The 16,401-nt window shown below is 72.3% G+C and overlaps 1 protein-coding gene across 3 annotated transcripts; it reads right to left on the bottom strand.

Annotated features, from left to right (window-relative positions):
• Positions 1-51: 51 nt before the first annotated feature.
• NOS3 (nitric oxide synthase 3) lies at positions 52-11,133 on the bottom strand. Of its 3 annotated transcripts, none has more exons than XM_075747002.1 (26): positions 10,955-11,132; positions 9,879-9,981; positions 9,455-9,603; positions 8,860-9,022; positions 8,613-8,704; positions 8,354-8,495; positions 8,135-8,274; positions 7,749-7,923; positions 7,566-7,667; positions 7,260-7,454; positions 7,105-7,178; positions 6,853-6,997; positions 6,586-6,690; positions 6,420-6,487; positions 6,197-6,313; positions 5,628-5,802; positions 5,421-5,550; positions 4,936-5,014; positions 3,860-4,047; positions 3,273-3,451; positions 2,286-2,496; positions 1,640-1,727; positions 966-1,087; positions 648-796; positions 338-532; positions 52-263 (listed from the first exon to the last, which is right to left on the bottom strand). In XM_075747002.1, exons 1-26 carry the CDS (start codon positions 11,065-11,067, stop codon positions 141-143), a joined length of 3,522 nt encoding a protein of 1,173 aa, XP_075603117.1. In that variant the 5' UTR covers positions 11,068-11,132; the 3' UTR covers positions 52-140. The 3 variants fall into 3 exon arrangements, 2 of the variants coding, with proteins under 2 accessions (XP_075603117.1, XP_075603118.1); XM_075747003.1 differs by having other exon boundaries at positions 8,135-8,208; XR_012834257.1 differs by lacking the exon at positions 1,640-1,727 and having other exon boundaries at positions 10,955-11,133.
• Positions 11,134-16,401: the final 5,268 nt, after the last annotated feature.

Below are 16,401 nucleotides of genomic sequence, written 5' to 3'. Positions count from 1 at the left end.
GCCGCGGTGCCGGCAGTGCCACCCTGGGGAAGGCGAAGCGCCGGGCCGCGGTTATCAAAACTAAACCTTTACTGGGGAGGCGGCGCTGCCTGCAGCGGGACGGGGGGAGCAGCCGCGGGGGCCCCCCTGCCCCGGCGCGCTCACGGGGACGGGCCCGGCTGCCGGCGCTCCTGCATGGAGAAGGACTGGCTGCGGATGCGGAAGGCCACCTCCTGCGTGCGGAAGGTGAGGCCGAAGATGTCCTCGTGGTAGCGGTTCTTGTCCTACGGGAGCAGGCGTCAGGGCGGCGTGCCGGGCGCGGTGCCGGCGTTGCCGCGCGTCTCTCCCCGGCCCTTACCCGCAGCTCGCTGATGAAGTCGCCCGCCTGCCCCAGCGTCATGCCGGCCTGCTGCACCAGGATGTGCTGCACCGTCTGCAGCACCTCGGTGGCCATCGTCACGTCCCCGCACACGTACATGTGCCCGGCGCTCTGGCACAGCACCCGGTGCACCTCCGCGGCCAGCTGCGTCCGCAGCACGTCCTGCACGTAGGTCTGGGGACACCGCGACCGGGCGGCCGCTGACACCCCGCACCTGCCCCCCCGGGGCCCGCCCCGCCTCCCCGTCCCCGTCCCCCCCCCCCCCCGCCCGTCCCCGTCCCGGTCGCACCTTGGGGGTCCCCGGCTCGCGGGAGAAGGCGACGAGGACCTGGCTGAGGGCCCCCCCCTCCTGCGCCTCCTCCATCTCCCCCCGGTAGATGTGGTCCAGCGCGGAGGCGCGGCAGCCGAACACCAGCACCATGCTGCCCAGGGGGCCGCCTGCGGGGGGGCGGCGGACAGGACGTGTGCCCGTGTCCCCACCTCCCTGCGGCTCCCCACGTCCCCCCCCGCGTCCCCGTGCTCCCAGCCCCCCCATCCCGGCACCCCCGCACCCCACGCATCCCCCCGGCCCCGTGTGCCCGTGCCCCCCCCCCCGAGCCCCCCTGACCTCCGCCCCGCAGGTGGTGCAGCCGGTGCTGCCAGAAGCTGCGGAAGGGCGCGACGCCGGTGCCGGGTCCCACCAGGATACAGGGGGCCTCGGGGGCGGGCGGCAGCCGGAACGACGGGGCCCTGCGGGAGGCGGGGGGGTCACCGGGGGGGTCACCGGGGGGGGGCACCGGGGGGGTCAATGGGCGGGGGGGTCACCGGGGGGGTCACCGGGGGGGGGCACCGGGGGGGTCAATGGGCGGGGGGGTCACCGGGGATCACCGGGGGCGCAGGGCATGCCGGGAAGTGCAGTCCCGGGGCGCAGGGCATGCCGGGAAGTGCAGTCCCGGGGAGGGAGGGAGGCGCTGGGAACCGGCGGTCGGGTCCCGCGCTGAGGCATGCTGGGAAATGCAGTGCGGTGGGCGGGGCGATGCGGCACGCTGGGAAGTGTGGTCACTGGGGGTGGCGCTCCGCAGCAGAGCATGCTGGGAAATGTAGTCGGGGGCGCGGGGATGCTGGGAAATGTAGTCCGGGGCGCTGAGCATGATGGGAAATGTAGGCCGGTGTGGCGCGAGGCATGCTGGGAAATGTAGTCCGGGGACGCTGAGCACGCTGGGAAATGTAGTCCGGTGGGGCGCGGGGCATGCTGGGAAATGTAGTCCTGGGGCGGGGGGCCGTGGCGGGGCCGTGCCTTACCCCCGGATGAAGGCCGGCACCGTGTCCCCGGGCTGCAGCCGCGCCAGCCAGGTGGAGCAGACGCCGTAGTGCAGGGGGCCCTGCCCATCTGCGGGGACCCGGGAAATGGAGGGGCTGCGGGGGCAGCACCCCCCCCCCCCGGGCAGGGTCCCTGGGACGGTGCATGGGGGACAGGGGGGTGGCTGGTGCTGGGGGGCAGGGGGGCGCGTCCCTGGGGTCCATCACCTCCAGCAGCAGCACCCGGACGCTGTGTGACGGGGCTGGGTGCTGGGGGACAACGGAGGGGCGCGGGGGGGGCTCGGGGGACACTGGGGGTGGGGCTGGGGGGGGCTCTGGGGGACCCTGGGGCAGCTCTCGGGGACACTGGGGGGGCTCTGGGGACACTGGGGGGGGCTGGGGGGGGCTCTGGGGACACTGGGGGGGGCTCTGGGGACACTCGAGGCACCCTGGGGGGCTCTGGGGGGGCTCTGTAAATCCTGGAGGGTCCCTGGGAGACACTGGAGGAGCCCTGGGGGGGTCGGGAGATGCTGGGGGGGGCTCTGGGGGTCCCTGGGCCGCACAACCCGGGGTGGCTGTGAGCCGGCGCTGCCATGGGGGTGGCAGGGCAGCCGGTACCGGCCCCCCCTGGCCCCCCCGGCCCGCTCACCCTGGCTGTGGTAGGTGACGACGGCCACGGTGAGGTGGATCTCCCCGGGGCTGGGCCCGGGCGCGGAGCTGACCGAGTAGTAGCGGGGCTGGAGCAGCGGCAGCTGGGTGAGCAGCAGGGAGGCCGGCGGCCGCACCGAGGGGAACTCCTCCAGCACCTCCAGCAGCGTGGGGCACCGGAACCACTTCCACTCCTCGTACAGCCGCGCGTCCTGCCGGGCACCCGCTGGCACATGGCACCCGGCACGGAGGGGGCAGCACCCCAGGGTCCCCGCCGGGGAGGGGGGCAGCGTCCCAGTAACTCCAGTCAGGGAAGGGAACAGCCTCCCAGTATCCCAGTAACCCCAGTCAGGGATAGGGGCAGCATCCCAGTAACCCCACCGGGGAGGGGGTCAGCATCCCAGCATCCCAGTCAGGGAGAGGGTCAGCGTCCCAGTATCCCAGCCACAGAGGGGGCAGCACCCCAGCATCCCAGTAACCCCAGCCGGGGGGGGTCAGCATCCCAGTAACCCCACTGGGGAGGGGGGCAGCATCCCAGTATCCCAGTAACCCCAGTCAGGGAGGAGGACAGCATCCCAGCCAGGGAGGGGGTCAGCATCCCAGTAACCCAGCCACAGAGGGGGCAGCATCCCAGTAACCCCACTGGGGAGGGGGGCAGCATCCCAGTATCTCAGCCAGGGAGGGGGACAGCCTCCCGGTAACTCCAGTCAGGGAGGGCAACAGCCTCCCAGTATCCCAGTAACCCCAGTCAGGGATAGGGGCAGCATCCCAGTAACCCCACTGGGGAGGGGGGCAGCATCCCAGTATCTCAGCCAGGGAGGGGGCAGCATCCCAGTAACCCCACTGGGCAGCATCCCAGTAACCCCACTGGGGAGGGGGGCAGCATCCCAGTATCCCAGCCAGGGAGGGGTTGGCACCCCGGGGGGGCAGGGACAGCAGCACCCTGGCACCGCGGGGGGGGCAGCCCCCGCCCAGCCCCCAGCCCCACCTGGCTGAGCTCCTGCAGGCGCTGCCGCTGGGCCGGCTCCTGTGCCAGCGTGGCCAGGAGCCGCAGGAACCGGGGGCTCGGCGGGGTCGCCACGTCCAGGAAGAAGGTGAGCGCCTGGGCCAGGGTGCAGGGGGGCAGGCGGCCCTGCGGCACCCAGGGCTGGGCCGGGGGGCACTCGCCTGCGGGGGAGCGGGATGGCGTGAGGAGCCGGACCCTTCCTCTTCCCCAGCCCTGTGCCCTTCCCCTTCCTCAGCCACTTCCTCAGCCCCTTCCCTTCCCTTCCCTTCCCTTCCCTTCCCTTCCCTTCCCTTCCCTTCCCTTCCCTTCCCTTCCCTTCTCCAGCTCTTCCCCAGCCCCTTCCCCAGCCCCCTGTCCTTCCCTTCCCCAGCTCTTCCCCCTTCCCCAGGCTCTTGTCCTTCCTCTTCCCCTGCCTCTTCCTCGCCCCATTCCCCTGCCCCTTCCCCAGTTCTTTCCCCTTCCCCTGTCCCCTTCCCCTTCCTCTTCTGCCCCTTCCCCAGCCCCTTCCCCTTCCCCTTCCCCTTCCTTTTCCCCGGCCCCTTGTCCCCCCCTGCCCCCCCCGTCCCTACCGCCGGGGTCCCCCTCCAGACTCTCCACCAGGACGGGCTGTTCGGGGGGCGGGGGGTCCTCCACGCGCCGCAGCAGCCCCCCCACCAGCTCGGGCCGGTTCGCGGGGAAGACGCCGAGGTGGTCCCCGGGCTGGTACCGCAGCTCCGCCTGCCCCGCCGAGCCCAGCCGCACCAGCAGCGTGGCCCGGCTGCGGGGGGGTCAGCGCCGGGGGTGCGGGGGGTCCCGGGGGTGGGGGGTCCCAGGTGTGTGTGTGTGGGGGGGTCCCCGGGGTTGGGGGGGTCCAGGGATCCCGGGGGTGCGGGGGAGTCCCGGGGGTGGGGGGGTCCCAGGGGTGGGGGGGTGGTCCCGGGGTTGGGGGTCCCGGGGGTGCGGGGGGAGTCCTGGGGGTGTTGGACTCCCGGGGGGGGGGCGGGGGGTCCCAGGAGTGCGGGGGTGGTCGCGGGGATGGGGGATCCCGGGGGTGGGGGGGGGTCCCGGGGGTGGGGGATCCCGGGGGTGGGGGGGTGGTCCCGGGGGTGGGGGTCCCGGGGGTGCGGGGGGGGGAGTCCTGGGGGTGTTGGACTCCCAGGGATCCCGGGGATGCGGGGGGGGTCCAGGGGGTGTGGGGGGGTGCCGGGGTGAGGGGGTCCCGGGGGTAGGAGAGGAGCGGGGAGGTCCCGAAGGTGGGAGAGTCCTGGGGGTCCCGAGGGTGTAGGGGGTCCCGGGGGCGGGGGGGTCCCGGAGTGGGGAGGCCCTGGGGATGCCGAGGGTGCGAGAGGAACGGGGAGGTTCCAGGGGTGGGGGGTCCCGGGAAGGACCGGGGGTGGGGGAGGAGCGGGGAGGTTCCGGGGGAGGCTCGGGGGGGATGGGGGGGCCCGGGGGTGGAGGAGGTTCCTGAGGTGGGGGGCCCTGGGGACGCGGGTACCGAAGGGTTGAGGGGTGCCGGGGGTGCGGGGATCCCGGGGATGTGGGGGGTCCCGGCGGTGAGGTGTCCCGGGGGCACAGGGGGTCCCAGTGGTGGATGGTCCCGGGAGGGGGGGCCCTCAGTGACACGGGGTCCTCGGGCTGGGGGCGTCCCGGGGCGGGGGGGTCTCACCTGGACTCCTGGCTCTGCAGGTTCTCCACGGAGAGCACGGTGCAGGGGAACACGCGGCGCTTGTGCAGGTGGGACAGCCCTGGGGGGGCACGGGGGGCTGGGGCATGGGGGGCTTGGGAGGGGTCACGGGGGTCCTGGGGGGGGTCACAGAGGGTTTGGGGGGTCATGGGGGGCTGGGAGTGTCACGGGGGGGGCTGGGGAGACTCTCGGCAGGGTGCCGTGGGGATCCCGTGTTTGCATGTTGTGGGTGTCCCAGGGGGTGCGGGGGGTGTCCCCAGAGCTGTGGGGCGCAGGGGGGATGCTCCGGGGGGTCATGGGGCAGATGCTGGTCATGGGTGGGGGGCGATGCAGTGGGTCTGGGGGCTCCCCAGGGTTGGGGGCTCCCGCAGGGGCTGGGGGTGCTGGGGGCAGCCAGAGAGGTCTGGGGGGGCCTGGGGGGGGGGGGCAGCCGGGGGGTCCGGGGGGGTCTGGGGGTGCGGCGGTACCAGCCAGGGTCTCTGTGGCCTGGGGCTGCGCGACCAGCCGGTGCTTCTGGCGCTTCCAGCCCTGGGGGGGGGCGAAGAGCTCCTCGGCCCCCCCCGCCCCGTCCCCCACGCAGAAGGTCTCGCAGGCGGCCTGGGGACACGGGCAGGGGGCCGGTGGGTGCTGGGGGGGCGGTGGGTGCCCCCACCCACCCCGGGCACCCCCCTGACCTGGAAGACGAGGCGTGCCCAGGTGCGGAAGGACTCCTCCTGGGCGCAGAGCTCGTCGCCCTCGCCCATGGGCAGCACCCGCTCCCCCCCCAGCTCCTCCAGCCGCGTGTCCACCGCCCGGGCGAAGGCGCAGAAGTGGGGGTACGCCCGCGAGCCCAGCCCGAACACCGCGAACCTGCCACCACGGGGAGGGGGGAACACACGACTGAGCGCCGGGACCCCAGGGCCCCCCACCCTCCAGTCAGAGCCTGCACCGCGGGTGGGGGGCACCCAGGGGTGGGGTGGGGGGGGCACCCAGGGATGAGGGATGCTCAGGGCTGGTGGTGGGGGTACCGGGGCTGTGGGTCAGAGTGGGGGCTGTGAGCGGGGGGGTGGTACAAGTGGGGTTCAGGGTTGGGGATCCCCAGGGGCACCTCCCGCCCCCTCCCACAAACGGGGCTGGAGCTGCCGGTGCCACGGCCGGTGCGGCCCCCCCAGACGGGACACCCTGAGCCCCATCCTGACGCCGTGCACGGACCAGGCAGAGGACCCCATCCCTGTCCCCATCCCCGCAGCCGCGCCGGCGTTACCGCAGGGCACCGAGCGTGCCGGCGCTGTCGGTGTTGCTCAGCTGCCGCCGCTTCTTCTTCCAGGAGGCGACGAGCTGATCCGACTGCGAGACGCTGTTGAACCGCAGCTTGTAGCTCCTGCGCGGGACAGGAGGGTGAGGGCAGGGCGCGGGCAGGGCGCAGGCAGGGTGAGGGCAGGGTGGACCCCCCCATCCACACTCTCCCCCCTCCCCAGGTTGCTCACTTGGGTGGTTCAGCTTGTGCCGTGCTGGTGTACGGCGAGGTCATCTCCATCAGCGCCTTGGAGAAGCTCTTTGCGGAAGGGGGACACACACCACGTCACCACCTTGTCCCCATCCCCTCTTCTTCATCCCCCCCCCCCCCCATCATCCTCCGGTGCAGCCCCTCACCTCCGCACACTCGGGGGGGTCCCCGTTGCCGAATGTGCTGGTGACCACCAGCACCAGGGTCTCGTGCTCCAGGGACACCACGTCGTACTCATCCATGCACAGCACCTACGAGGGGTTGGGATGTGGGCAGGGGGCTGCAACCGGTGCATCCCCCCACTCGACCCCCCCCTCCCGCGGGGCCTTCGGCCCCGTGGGAGGGGGGGGTCGAGTGGGGGGATGAGCCCGTTGCACCCCACACTGCTGCTTCCCCCCCCTCCACGTGCCCACCTTGGGGTCAAACGCGCGTCGGAAGAGCTGGCAGAGGTTCCAGGCGTAAGTCCGGGATTTGCCGGTCTCGGTGGCGTAGAGGATGGTGGCCTTCACCCGGCGTGCCATCATATGTCCCATCAGCTTGGCCGAGATCTTCACCGCGCTGAGGGGGGGGACGCACGCACACACACACACACATGAACTCAGGGACCTCCACGAGCAGGGATACCCCCCTCTCCCCCCCCAAAAAAAAAAAGGGTGAGCACCTACTTGGCCACCTCCTTGAAGGTCTTTCTCCTGGTGACGGTGGTGCCTTTGGAGACGTAGACCTTCCAAGCGTCGGGCTGTGGGGCGGGCGGGGGGGTCAGATGTGGGGCTGGGGGGGGGGGGGCTGTGAGGCGGTAGAGTGGTGGGGCCAGCCCCACCTGGTAGCGGAAAGTGGGGCAGAGCTGGTAGTTGACCATCTCTTGGTGGAAGACGGGGGTGAGGCTGCCCGAAATGGGGGGCACGATCCAGACCCAGTCGGCCGGGCAGCCCCCCCGCGTCCGCAGCTCGTTCTCCATGTGCTTCACGAAGGACTCGGTGGCCGCGTGGTGGTCCACGATCGTCACCTTGGCCACCTGCGGGGAACGGCGAGCTGGGAACCGGCGGCGTGGCGGTGCCGGGGTCCCCGCGGCATGGCGGCGGCGGTGCCGGTGCCGTCCCCCCCCGCCCCGGCTGCGCCGTCCCACCTGGTAGCTGTGCAGCACGGCGATGTTCATCTCCACCGCCGCCTTGTCCTTCCAGAGGGACGAGGTGGTCCGGGTGTCCAGCCCCATGCGCAGGGCCACCTCCTGCCGGCAGCGGGGGGCGGTCAGCCCGGGTCCCCCCGGCTCCGGTGCCGGTGGGGGCTGCGGGGCGGGCGCGGGGCTCACCGGCAGCAGGTTGTAGCGCTGGCTGTCGCAGAGGTTCCTGGTGCCGATCTCGCTGCTCATGTACCAGCCGTTGAAGGGGGCCGCCGGGAACTCCAGCCCCCCGATCTCCAGCAGCATGTTGGAGACGGCCGGCAGCGCGTACCACCGCAGCCCCAGCTCCCCGAACCACTCCAGCCTGCGCGGGGGGGGACGCGGGCTCCAGCCAGGACCCGTGTCGCCGGGGGGTCCCCGACCTCGACCCCAGCCCCGCTCCCGTCCCCTCCCCAGGAGTGGGCGCGTGGGACCCCAGCCCCGCAGCCAGGAGGGGCGTCCCTTTGGGGTCCGGGTCCCCCAGCGTGGAGGGGGGTGGGCAGGGCTTGGGGGGGGGGGGGCATGGCCCCACTCACGTGGGGTGCTGGAGGGGCACCTCGAGGACCAGCTCCGGCGGGAGGGGGAAGAGCTCGGGGGGCTCCTCGGGGCCCTGCAGCAGCAGCGGCAGCACGTCGAAGCGGCCGTCGCCGGGGGTCCAGCCGTGCTGGACGCAGAGCTGGGGGGCGGCAGCGTCAGGGCGGAGGTGGCACCGGGGCTGGGCTGGGGGCACGGAGGGGTGCGGGGGGTCGCCCCACCTCGGTGATGTCGACGTTGGCCGGGTCCCCCCGCACGGAGCCGTCGGGCTGCCGGTACCCGGCGTAGCGGATCAGCTGCGTGTTCCAGATGCGGAAATCGCCCCGGCCCGGCGTCCGCGGGGGGAAGATGGTGATGGCCGACCTGGGGCGCCGGGGCGGGATGTCAGCGACACCCCGACGGCTGTCCTGACCCAGGGTGGGGGTCCTGCTCCTGGGGGGGTCCTGCCCCAGGGAGGGTCCGGCCGGGCCAGGCTCTCACCGAATGTTGCCGCGGTTGGTGGCGTACTGGATGTGGGTGCAGAGGAAGCTGAACATCTCCCCCACGTTGGCGCAGTCCCGGGCGTCGAACACCTACGGGGAAGGGTCACAGGGGGGGATGGGGGGGCGTCCCACCACCCCATAGAGCACCCGCCCCGGGGCTGCCCCCCCCCCCCGGCTGTGGGGCAGGCGTGGGGCAGGCGTGGGGCCGGGGTCCCCGCCATCGCCGTGGGGCGCCCCCCCCTCACCTGGAGCTTGTTCCACTGGATGCGGCCCACGCAGCGCGCGGCGTTACGCCAGGCCTGCTTGGCCCCGAAGACGAGCTCGGGCTCCAGCAGCTGGTAGGTGCCGGTGGCCCCGATGGCGGCTTCCACCTCCCGCAGCCGCTGGGTGTGCGCCGGCGAGTTCTCCCTGCCGACACCCCACGCCTCAGACCCCCCGGGCCCCCCCAGACCCCCACCCTGCGCCGCTGCGGGGTCTGGGGGGTGCGGGGTGCCCAGGGCAGGGCTGGGGGGGTGCCCGGGGAGGGGCGAGAGATGGGGATGTGGGGTGCCCTGGGGCGCGGCTGGGGCTACGGGGCACTTTGGGGGAGGGATGGGGGTGCGGGGTGCTTTGGGGCAGGGATGGGGCTGTGGGTGCTCTGTGGGGGGGGGATGGGGATGTGGGGTGCCCAGGGCAGGGATGGGGATGTGGGTGCCCTGGGATGGGGATGTGGGGTGCCCAGGGCAGGGATGGGGATGTGGGTGCCCTGGGATGGGGATGTGGGGTGCCCAGGGCAGGGATGGGGATGTGGGTGCCCTGGGATGGGGATTTGGGTGCCCGGGGTGGGTGCCCCCCACTCACCGCCGCAGGGACAGGTAGTACTGGGTGATGAAGTCCCGGGCCAGGCCCAGCAGCTCCTCGGGGGGACGGGCACCCTCGGGGGTCGGGGCCGGCAGCGGCCGTGGCAGCACCAGCGAGCCCAGGCAGCGTTGCCCCGAGCAGGGCAGCTCCTGGGCAGGGGGGGTCACCGGGGGGCCAGGACCCCCCCACCCCTGCACCCTCCCTCCACACATCCCCCCATCCCATGCCGGCTAGCCCTAAGCCCCCCCGTCCCTGCACCCCCCCATCCTGTGCCCCCCATCTCTGCACCCCCCATCTCTGCACCCCCCATCCTGCACGCCCCTATCCTGCACCCCCAGCCCTGTACGCCCCAGCCCTGCACCCCCATTCCCAAATCCCCATGCGCCCCCCCCACCCCCGTGCCCCCCGCCCTGTCCCCCCCCACCTGCAGGGCCTGGGCGCAGAGCGTGTCGTAGCCGATGCTCCCCGTCTCCCAGTTCTTCAGCCGGGCGAAGCGGGGGGGCTCCGCCGGGCGGGTGGGTGCCGAGCTGGGGGGGGGGCAGAGCCCTGAGCCCTGCCCGGGGAACGGGGGGGCCCTCGGCAGCCCCAGCCCACCCCACGCGTGGGGGACACCCCCCACACACACTCGCTCCGGCAGCTCCGACACCGGGACCCTCGCGGCCTCGGGCACCTCGGGGTGCGGGGACCTCCCTGTGGGGACTGAGACCCCCGGGAGCGGGGGGGGGGGGGCACTGGGGGGTCCTGGGGGCACTGGGGCATGCTGGGATCAGTGGAGGTGGGTGTGGGGGGTGCTGGGGGGCTGGGCTGGGGCCATGGGGGTGATGGGGGTCCTCCCCTGCCCCCCGGTGCTGCTGTGGTGGCCCCGGGCCCTGGGGGGGCTGGGGGGGGGCTGGGGCCACGGGGCGTTCCTGGGCCTGTGCGTGAGTGTGAACAATGGCCGTGAGTCAGAGCGGGCTCCCGGCCACCGAGGGGGTGACTCGGCCTCCGGCCCCGGCACGGCCCCTCCGGCCCGCGGTGTCCCCACGCGTCCCGGCACGGCTCTGCCTCCCCCCCCACTCCACCCCACGCGCCCCCTCCCCATACGTCCCCAGACATCCCGGTAGGTCCCGGTGCGTCCCACAGGCTGCCGGGGGGCGGGGGGCACCGCAGCGGGGTGCCGGGGCACGCCGTGGGGCAGGGGATGCCAGTGCGGTGCCATGGGGCGCCATGGGCTAGCAAGCACAGGGCTCCGGTGCCAATGGGCTCCCGTGGCCGCACCGTGTCCCGCCCCGGTGAGCCGCGCACGCCGCCCCGGTGGGGAGACCTCTGCCATGGGGACACGTCTCCGGTGGGCTCCGGCCATGTGGCAACGTCCCCACGAGCCACGGCGGGGCCAGGCAGGAGGGGGCCGAGCGAGGGGTCCCCGTCGAGGCACAGCGGCCGGCAGCCCCGTTGTGCCGTGGCACGGTGGGTGCCGGTGCCCCGTTCACCCCATCCGCCCCGTCCGCCCCGTGCACCCACCTGCCCCGCTCGGTGCCGGTGCTCTCCTCGGGCGCGGCGCTGAGCTGGCGGGAGCAGAGGCCGAGGCCGCAGGAGCGGGCAGCACCGGGCAGCACGGCCGGCAGGTTGCCCATCGTGCCGCCACTGAGCCGCCGGTGCCGGGAGCGGCCGCTTCCTCCGGCCGCAGCGGGGAAGTGGTGACCTCGGCCGCGCACGCCTCCGCCCCACGCACAATGGGCGCCCACCACCGCGATGACGCCTGCCGGGACGTGGCCTGGGCCGCACCGGGGACCCTGGCGAGGGGCTTCGGCCCCGCTCGGCCATCCCTGCGCCCCGGCATGGGGCCGGGGGCACGCGGTTCTGGCAGTGCCAAGGGGCAGAACGTGCAGGACCCCCAGCACGACCACGGGACCCCCGGCACGGCCACAGACCACCAGCATGGCCATGAGACCCCCCGAATGGCCACGGGACCCCTGGCACAGCCACAGGACCCCTCAAATGGCCACAGGACCCTCCCGCCTCCCCCGGCCGCTGCCCCACAGGGGGGTTCCCTCCCCCCAGTCCCCCAGCACGCTGGAGCGGGGGGGGGCAGAGCCGTGGGTTGGGGTCTGCCACCCCCTGCCCCCGCTGGGTGCGGGTCCCCTGGGGGTCCTATGCTTGCACACGGAGGTTGGGTGCCCCGTGGGGGTCCCAGTGCCCCCCCCAGCCCTCTCCCGGCACCCCACCTGTGGGCAGTGGGGCGGATGTCCGGCACGACCCCCCAGTTTCCCCGGCCCCCCCCGTGCGGGACCCGCCGCTCCCCACCCAGTTCCTGCCATTGCTGTGCCGGGCCGCTCCACGGGGACCCCCGGGCCGGGCACCCCGGGGGGGGCTGCGCCCCCGGGACCCTCCCTGGGTGGGGGCACCTGGGGACATGGGGCGGGATGGGGGGGGGGGTGTCACCCGAGCTGTCGGCAGGGCGGGGGGGGTCCCACGGTGACCCCCAGAGTGGGTGGGGGTCCCGGGGGAGGTGGCGATGGGATCCCGGTTCCGGGGGGTGCAGGCGGTGGCAGGGACCCCGGGGGGGGGACGGGACGTTCTGGGGTACGGGGGGGGGGGGGGAGCGGGGCCGGTCTGGGGGAGCCCGGTCCTGCCCCGGGCGGGGGGTGGCGGTGGCGGGGGGGGGGGGGGCGGCCCGTGGCCCCCGCAGCCGACGGGAAACCGCGCCCGGCCCCGGCTGCCGGCGGTTCCTTCCTGCGCGGGGGGAAGCGGGGCCGGGGCGGGCGGGGATCCGGGGGGGGGGGGAGCACCGCGGGGGGGGCGGGGGCAGAGCAGCGGGGGGGCAGAGCAGGGACCCCCGGGGGGGCGCGGGCGGGGGGGGGGGGGGGAGCGGCACCACCCCCAGGCCCCCCCCCGCGGGGGGGGGGGGGGCCCCGGTCACCCCTCCCCGGGTGGGGTCCCAGGTTGCCCCCGCCCCCCGGGGTTCTCCCGACCCCCCGCCCACCCTGTGCTCCCCCCAGCCCCCCCCCCCGCTGCCCCCGTGCCCACCGGGGGCGGGACAGGCCTGTCCGTCACTGCAGAGCGCCCATCCGATTGGCTGCCCTTCGGGGGGGGCGGGGACTCGGCCCTGGGGCAGGCGGGGGGGGCTGGGGGGCGCTCAGGGCTCGTCCTGCCCCACGGCTCGGCCCCTGCCCCACAGCCTGCTCCTGCCCCACGGCCTGCTCCTGCCCCACAGCCTGCTCCTGCCCCACAGCCTGCTCCTGCCCCACAGCCTGCAGCCCCCCCTGCCCCACAGCCTGCCCCCTGCCCCATAGCTCGGCCCCTGCCTGTCCCCGCAGCCCGCCCGTGCCCTGCCCCTTCCCACGCGAGTCCCCCGCAGGGCAACCGCCCAGGGCCCGGCTCGGCTCGGCTCGGCTCGGCTCGGCACGGCTCGGGTCGTCCTGGCACGGGACAGCTCGGCTCGGCACGGCACGGCACCGCTCGGCTCATCCCGGCACGGCACAGCTCGGCTCGGCACGGCACCGCTCGGCTCGTCCCGGCACGGCACAGCTCGGCTCGGCACGGCTCGGCACTGCTCGGCTCGGCACGGCACGGCTCGGCTCAGCTCGGCTGGTCCCGGCCCGGCTGGTCCCGGCTGAGCCGATCGGGTCCCGGCGGTCGCAGCCCCGCAGCGGGTCCGGGCCGGGTCCGGCGCCGATTTCAGCACCTGGGACAGAGCCCGGGGGGACGGCCGGACTGGGACGGGACTGGGACTGGGACGGGACTGGGACGGGACTGGACTGGACTAGACTGGACTGGGACTGGGTCTGGACTGGGACTGGGAATGGATTGGCACTTGGACTGGGACCATCACTGGGGCCAGCATCATGATAGGGATTGGACTGGGACTGGTAACAGGACTGGGACTGGGACTGGAACTGGCCTGGGACTGGGACTGGGACTGGGACTGGGACTGGCCTGGGACTGGCCTGGGACTGGGACTGGACTGGCACCGGCACCAGCATCATGATTGGGAGTGGGATTGGACTGAGACTGGCACTGGGCCTGGACTGGGAATGGATTGGCACTTGGACTGGGACCAGCACTGGGGCCAGCGTCATGATAGGGATTGGACTGGGACTGGTAACAGGACTGGGACTGGGACTGGGCCTGGGACTGGGATAGGGACTGAGATTGGGGTGGCGACTGGGCTGGATCTGGGACTGGGACCAACACGGTGGCCAGCATCATGACTGGGACCTCGATTAGACTGGGACTTGACTGGGGCTGGGAATGGGAGTGGGACTTGGACTGGACTGGGACTAGGACAGGGACTGGAGCTGATACTGGGCTGGGACTGGGACTGGGACTGGGACCAGCATGATGATTGGGATCAGGACTAGACTGAGACAGGGACTGGGACCAGCACCGGGACCAGCATCATGATTGGGACAGGGATTGGACTGAGACTGGGAATGGGACTGAATGCGATTGGGACTGGAACTGGGGCTTGACTGGATAGGGACTACACTGGGACTGGACTAGGACTGGGAATGGGAGTGTGACTTGTACTGGACTGGGATTAGGATGGGGACTGGGACTGGGACTAGGACAGGGACTGAACTGGAACTGGGTCTGGGACCAGTACCAGGACGAGCATCGTGATTTGGCCGGGAATTGGACTGGACTGGGACTAGGACTGGGCTGCAATTGGGACTGTGACCAGGACTTGACTGGATAGGGGCTGGGACTGGGACCAGAACTGTGACCAGCACCGGAACCAGCATCATGATTGGGACTGGGACTGGACTGGGACCGGCACTGGGACTGGACTGGGGCTGATACTGGGCTGGGACTGGCACCTGGCCTGGACTGAGACTGGGACCACGATGAGGGCTGGGACCGGGATTGGTTCTGGGACTGGGACTGGAACTGAACTTGGGCTGGGACTGGGACCAGCATCGCGACTGGGACTGGGATGGGACTGAGACTGGAACTGGTACCAGGACTGGACTGGGACTAGGACAGGGACTGGGATGGGGACTGGACTGGAACTGGACTGGGACCAGGACTGGGACGAGCATCATGATGGAGCCAGGGATTGGACTGGGACTGGAACCGGGACTGGGACTGGGACGGGTACAGGGACCTGGACTTGGACTGGGACCAGCAGCAGGACCAGCAGCATGATTGGGATAGGAATTGGACAGAGACTGGGACTGGGGCCAGGACTTGGAGTCGACTGGAGTAAGAGTGGGACTAGACTTGGACTGGGACCAGCACAGGGACCACCATGATGATTGGGACTGGGACTGGACTTGGACTGGGACTGGGACGAGCATCATGATGGAGCCAGGGATTGGACTGGGACTGGGACGGGTACAGGGACCTGGACTTGGACTGGGACCAGCAGCAGGACCAGCAGCATGATTGGGATAGGAATTGGACAGAGACTGGGACTGGGGCCAGGACTTGGAGTCGACTGGAGTAAGAGTGGGACTAGACTTGGACTGGGACCAGCACAGGGACCACCATGATGATTGGGACTGGGACTGGACTTGGACTGGGACTGGACAGGACTGTGACTGGTACTGGACTGGTACTGAACCAGGACTGGGACTGGACTGGGGCTGGGACTGGGATTAGGACTGGACTAGGATTGGACTGGGACTGGGAATGAGAGTGGAACTAGACTGGAACTGGGACTGCGATTGGGACCGGGTCTGGGACTGCAACTATTACAGGGACTGGGACTAGTATAGGGACTGGGACTGGACTGGGACTGGACTGGATCTGGGACCTGGGCTGGAGTGAGAGTGGGACTGGGACTGGGATTTGAACCGGGATTTGGACTGGGACTGGGACATTGACTGGGACTGAACTGGCCCTGCAACTGGAACTGGAACTGGGACTGGGATTGGGACTGGACTGGATCTGAGACTGGGACCAGCATGGGGCCCAGCATCATAATTGGGACCTTGATTAGACTGATACTGAAAATGGAACTGGAACTGTACTGGCACTGGGACTGGGACCAGAACTGGAACTGGGACCCAGCACCAGGATTGGGACCAGGACTAGGACCAGCACTGAGACCAGCACTGGGACTGGGACTGGGACTGGGACTGGACTGGGACCAGCACTGGAACTGAGACACAGCACCAGGACCAGCACTGGGACTGGGACCAGGACTGGGACTAGACTGGGACTGGGACCCAGCACTGGGATTGGGATCAGCACTGGGACCAGCACTCGAACCCAGCACCGGGATCAGGACTGGGACCAGCACCAGCACTGGGGACCAGCACTGGGCCATACTGGGACCGGGTGGGCCTGGGGTGGGGGCGGGAGGGTCCCCAGCAGGGAGCACCCACACGGGGTGAGCACGGACCCCCGGGGTGACCCTGACCCCACGTGACCCCGCTGAGGAGCAGGGGAGGGGCGCGCCGAGGCCGGCTGCTCCCTGGGACCCCCGGGCAGCTCCCCGGGGCCAGCGGGGCCCGACCCGAGGAGGGGGTGACCCCACGCATGGCCGGGGGGGCTGGGCTGCGCTGGCAGGGGCGGCCGTTCCGGGGGGGGGACAGGAGAGTCCCCTCACCAGGGACCAGCTGGGGACCTGTGTGGGGCTCTGCCCGCTCCCGGCGCCTGGCACCGGCCCTGCCTGGCCCCGCTGTCCTGGTGCCCTGGTGTCCCCAAATCCTGGTGTCCTGGTGTCCCCAAATCCTGGTGTCCTGGTGTCCCCAAATCCCAGTGCCCTGCTGTCCTGGTGTCCCAGTCTCCCTGTTGCACACCGCTGTCCTGGTGTCCCGGTGTCCCAGTGTCCCGGTGCCCTGGTGTCCCCGAATCCTGGTGTCCCGGTGTCACCGCTGTGTCCTGGCATCCCGCTGTCCCGGTGCCCCAGTGTCCCCGCTGCATCCCGCTGTCCCAATGTCCCGCTGTCCCCGCATCCCACCTGCCTGGGTTTGTGGCCTTGCAGTGGGAAGGGCAGCAGGCAGCAGCAGGCAGCAGCA

Source organism: Balearica regulorum, chromosome 2 (genome assembly GCF_011004875.1).
Source record: "Balearica regulorum gibbericeps isolate bBalReg1 chromosome 2, bBalReg1.pri, whole genome shotgun sequence".
NCBI classification, from domain to species: domain Eukaryota; kingdom Metazoa; phylum Chordata; class Aves; order Gruiformes; family Gruidae; genus Balearica; species Balearica regulorum.
This window is presented reverse-complemented; position numbering and strand designations above follow the sequence as displayed.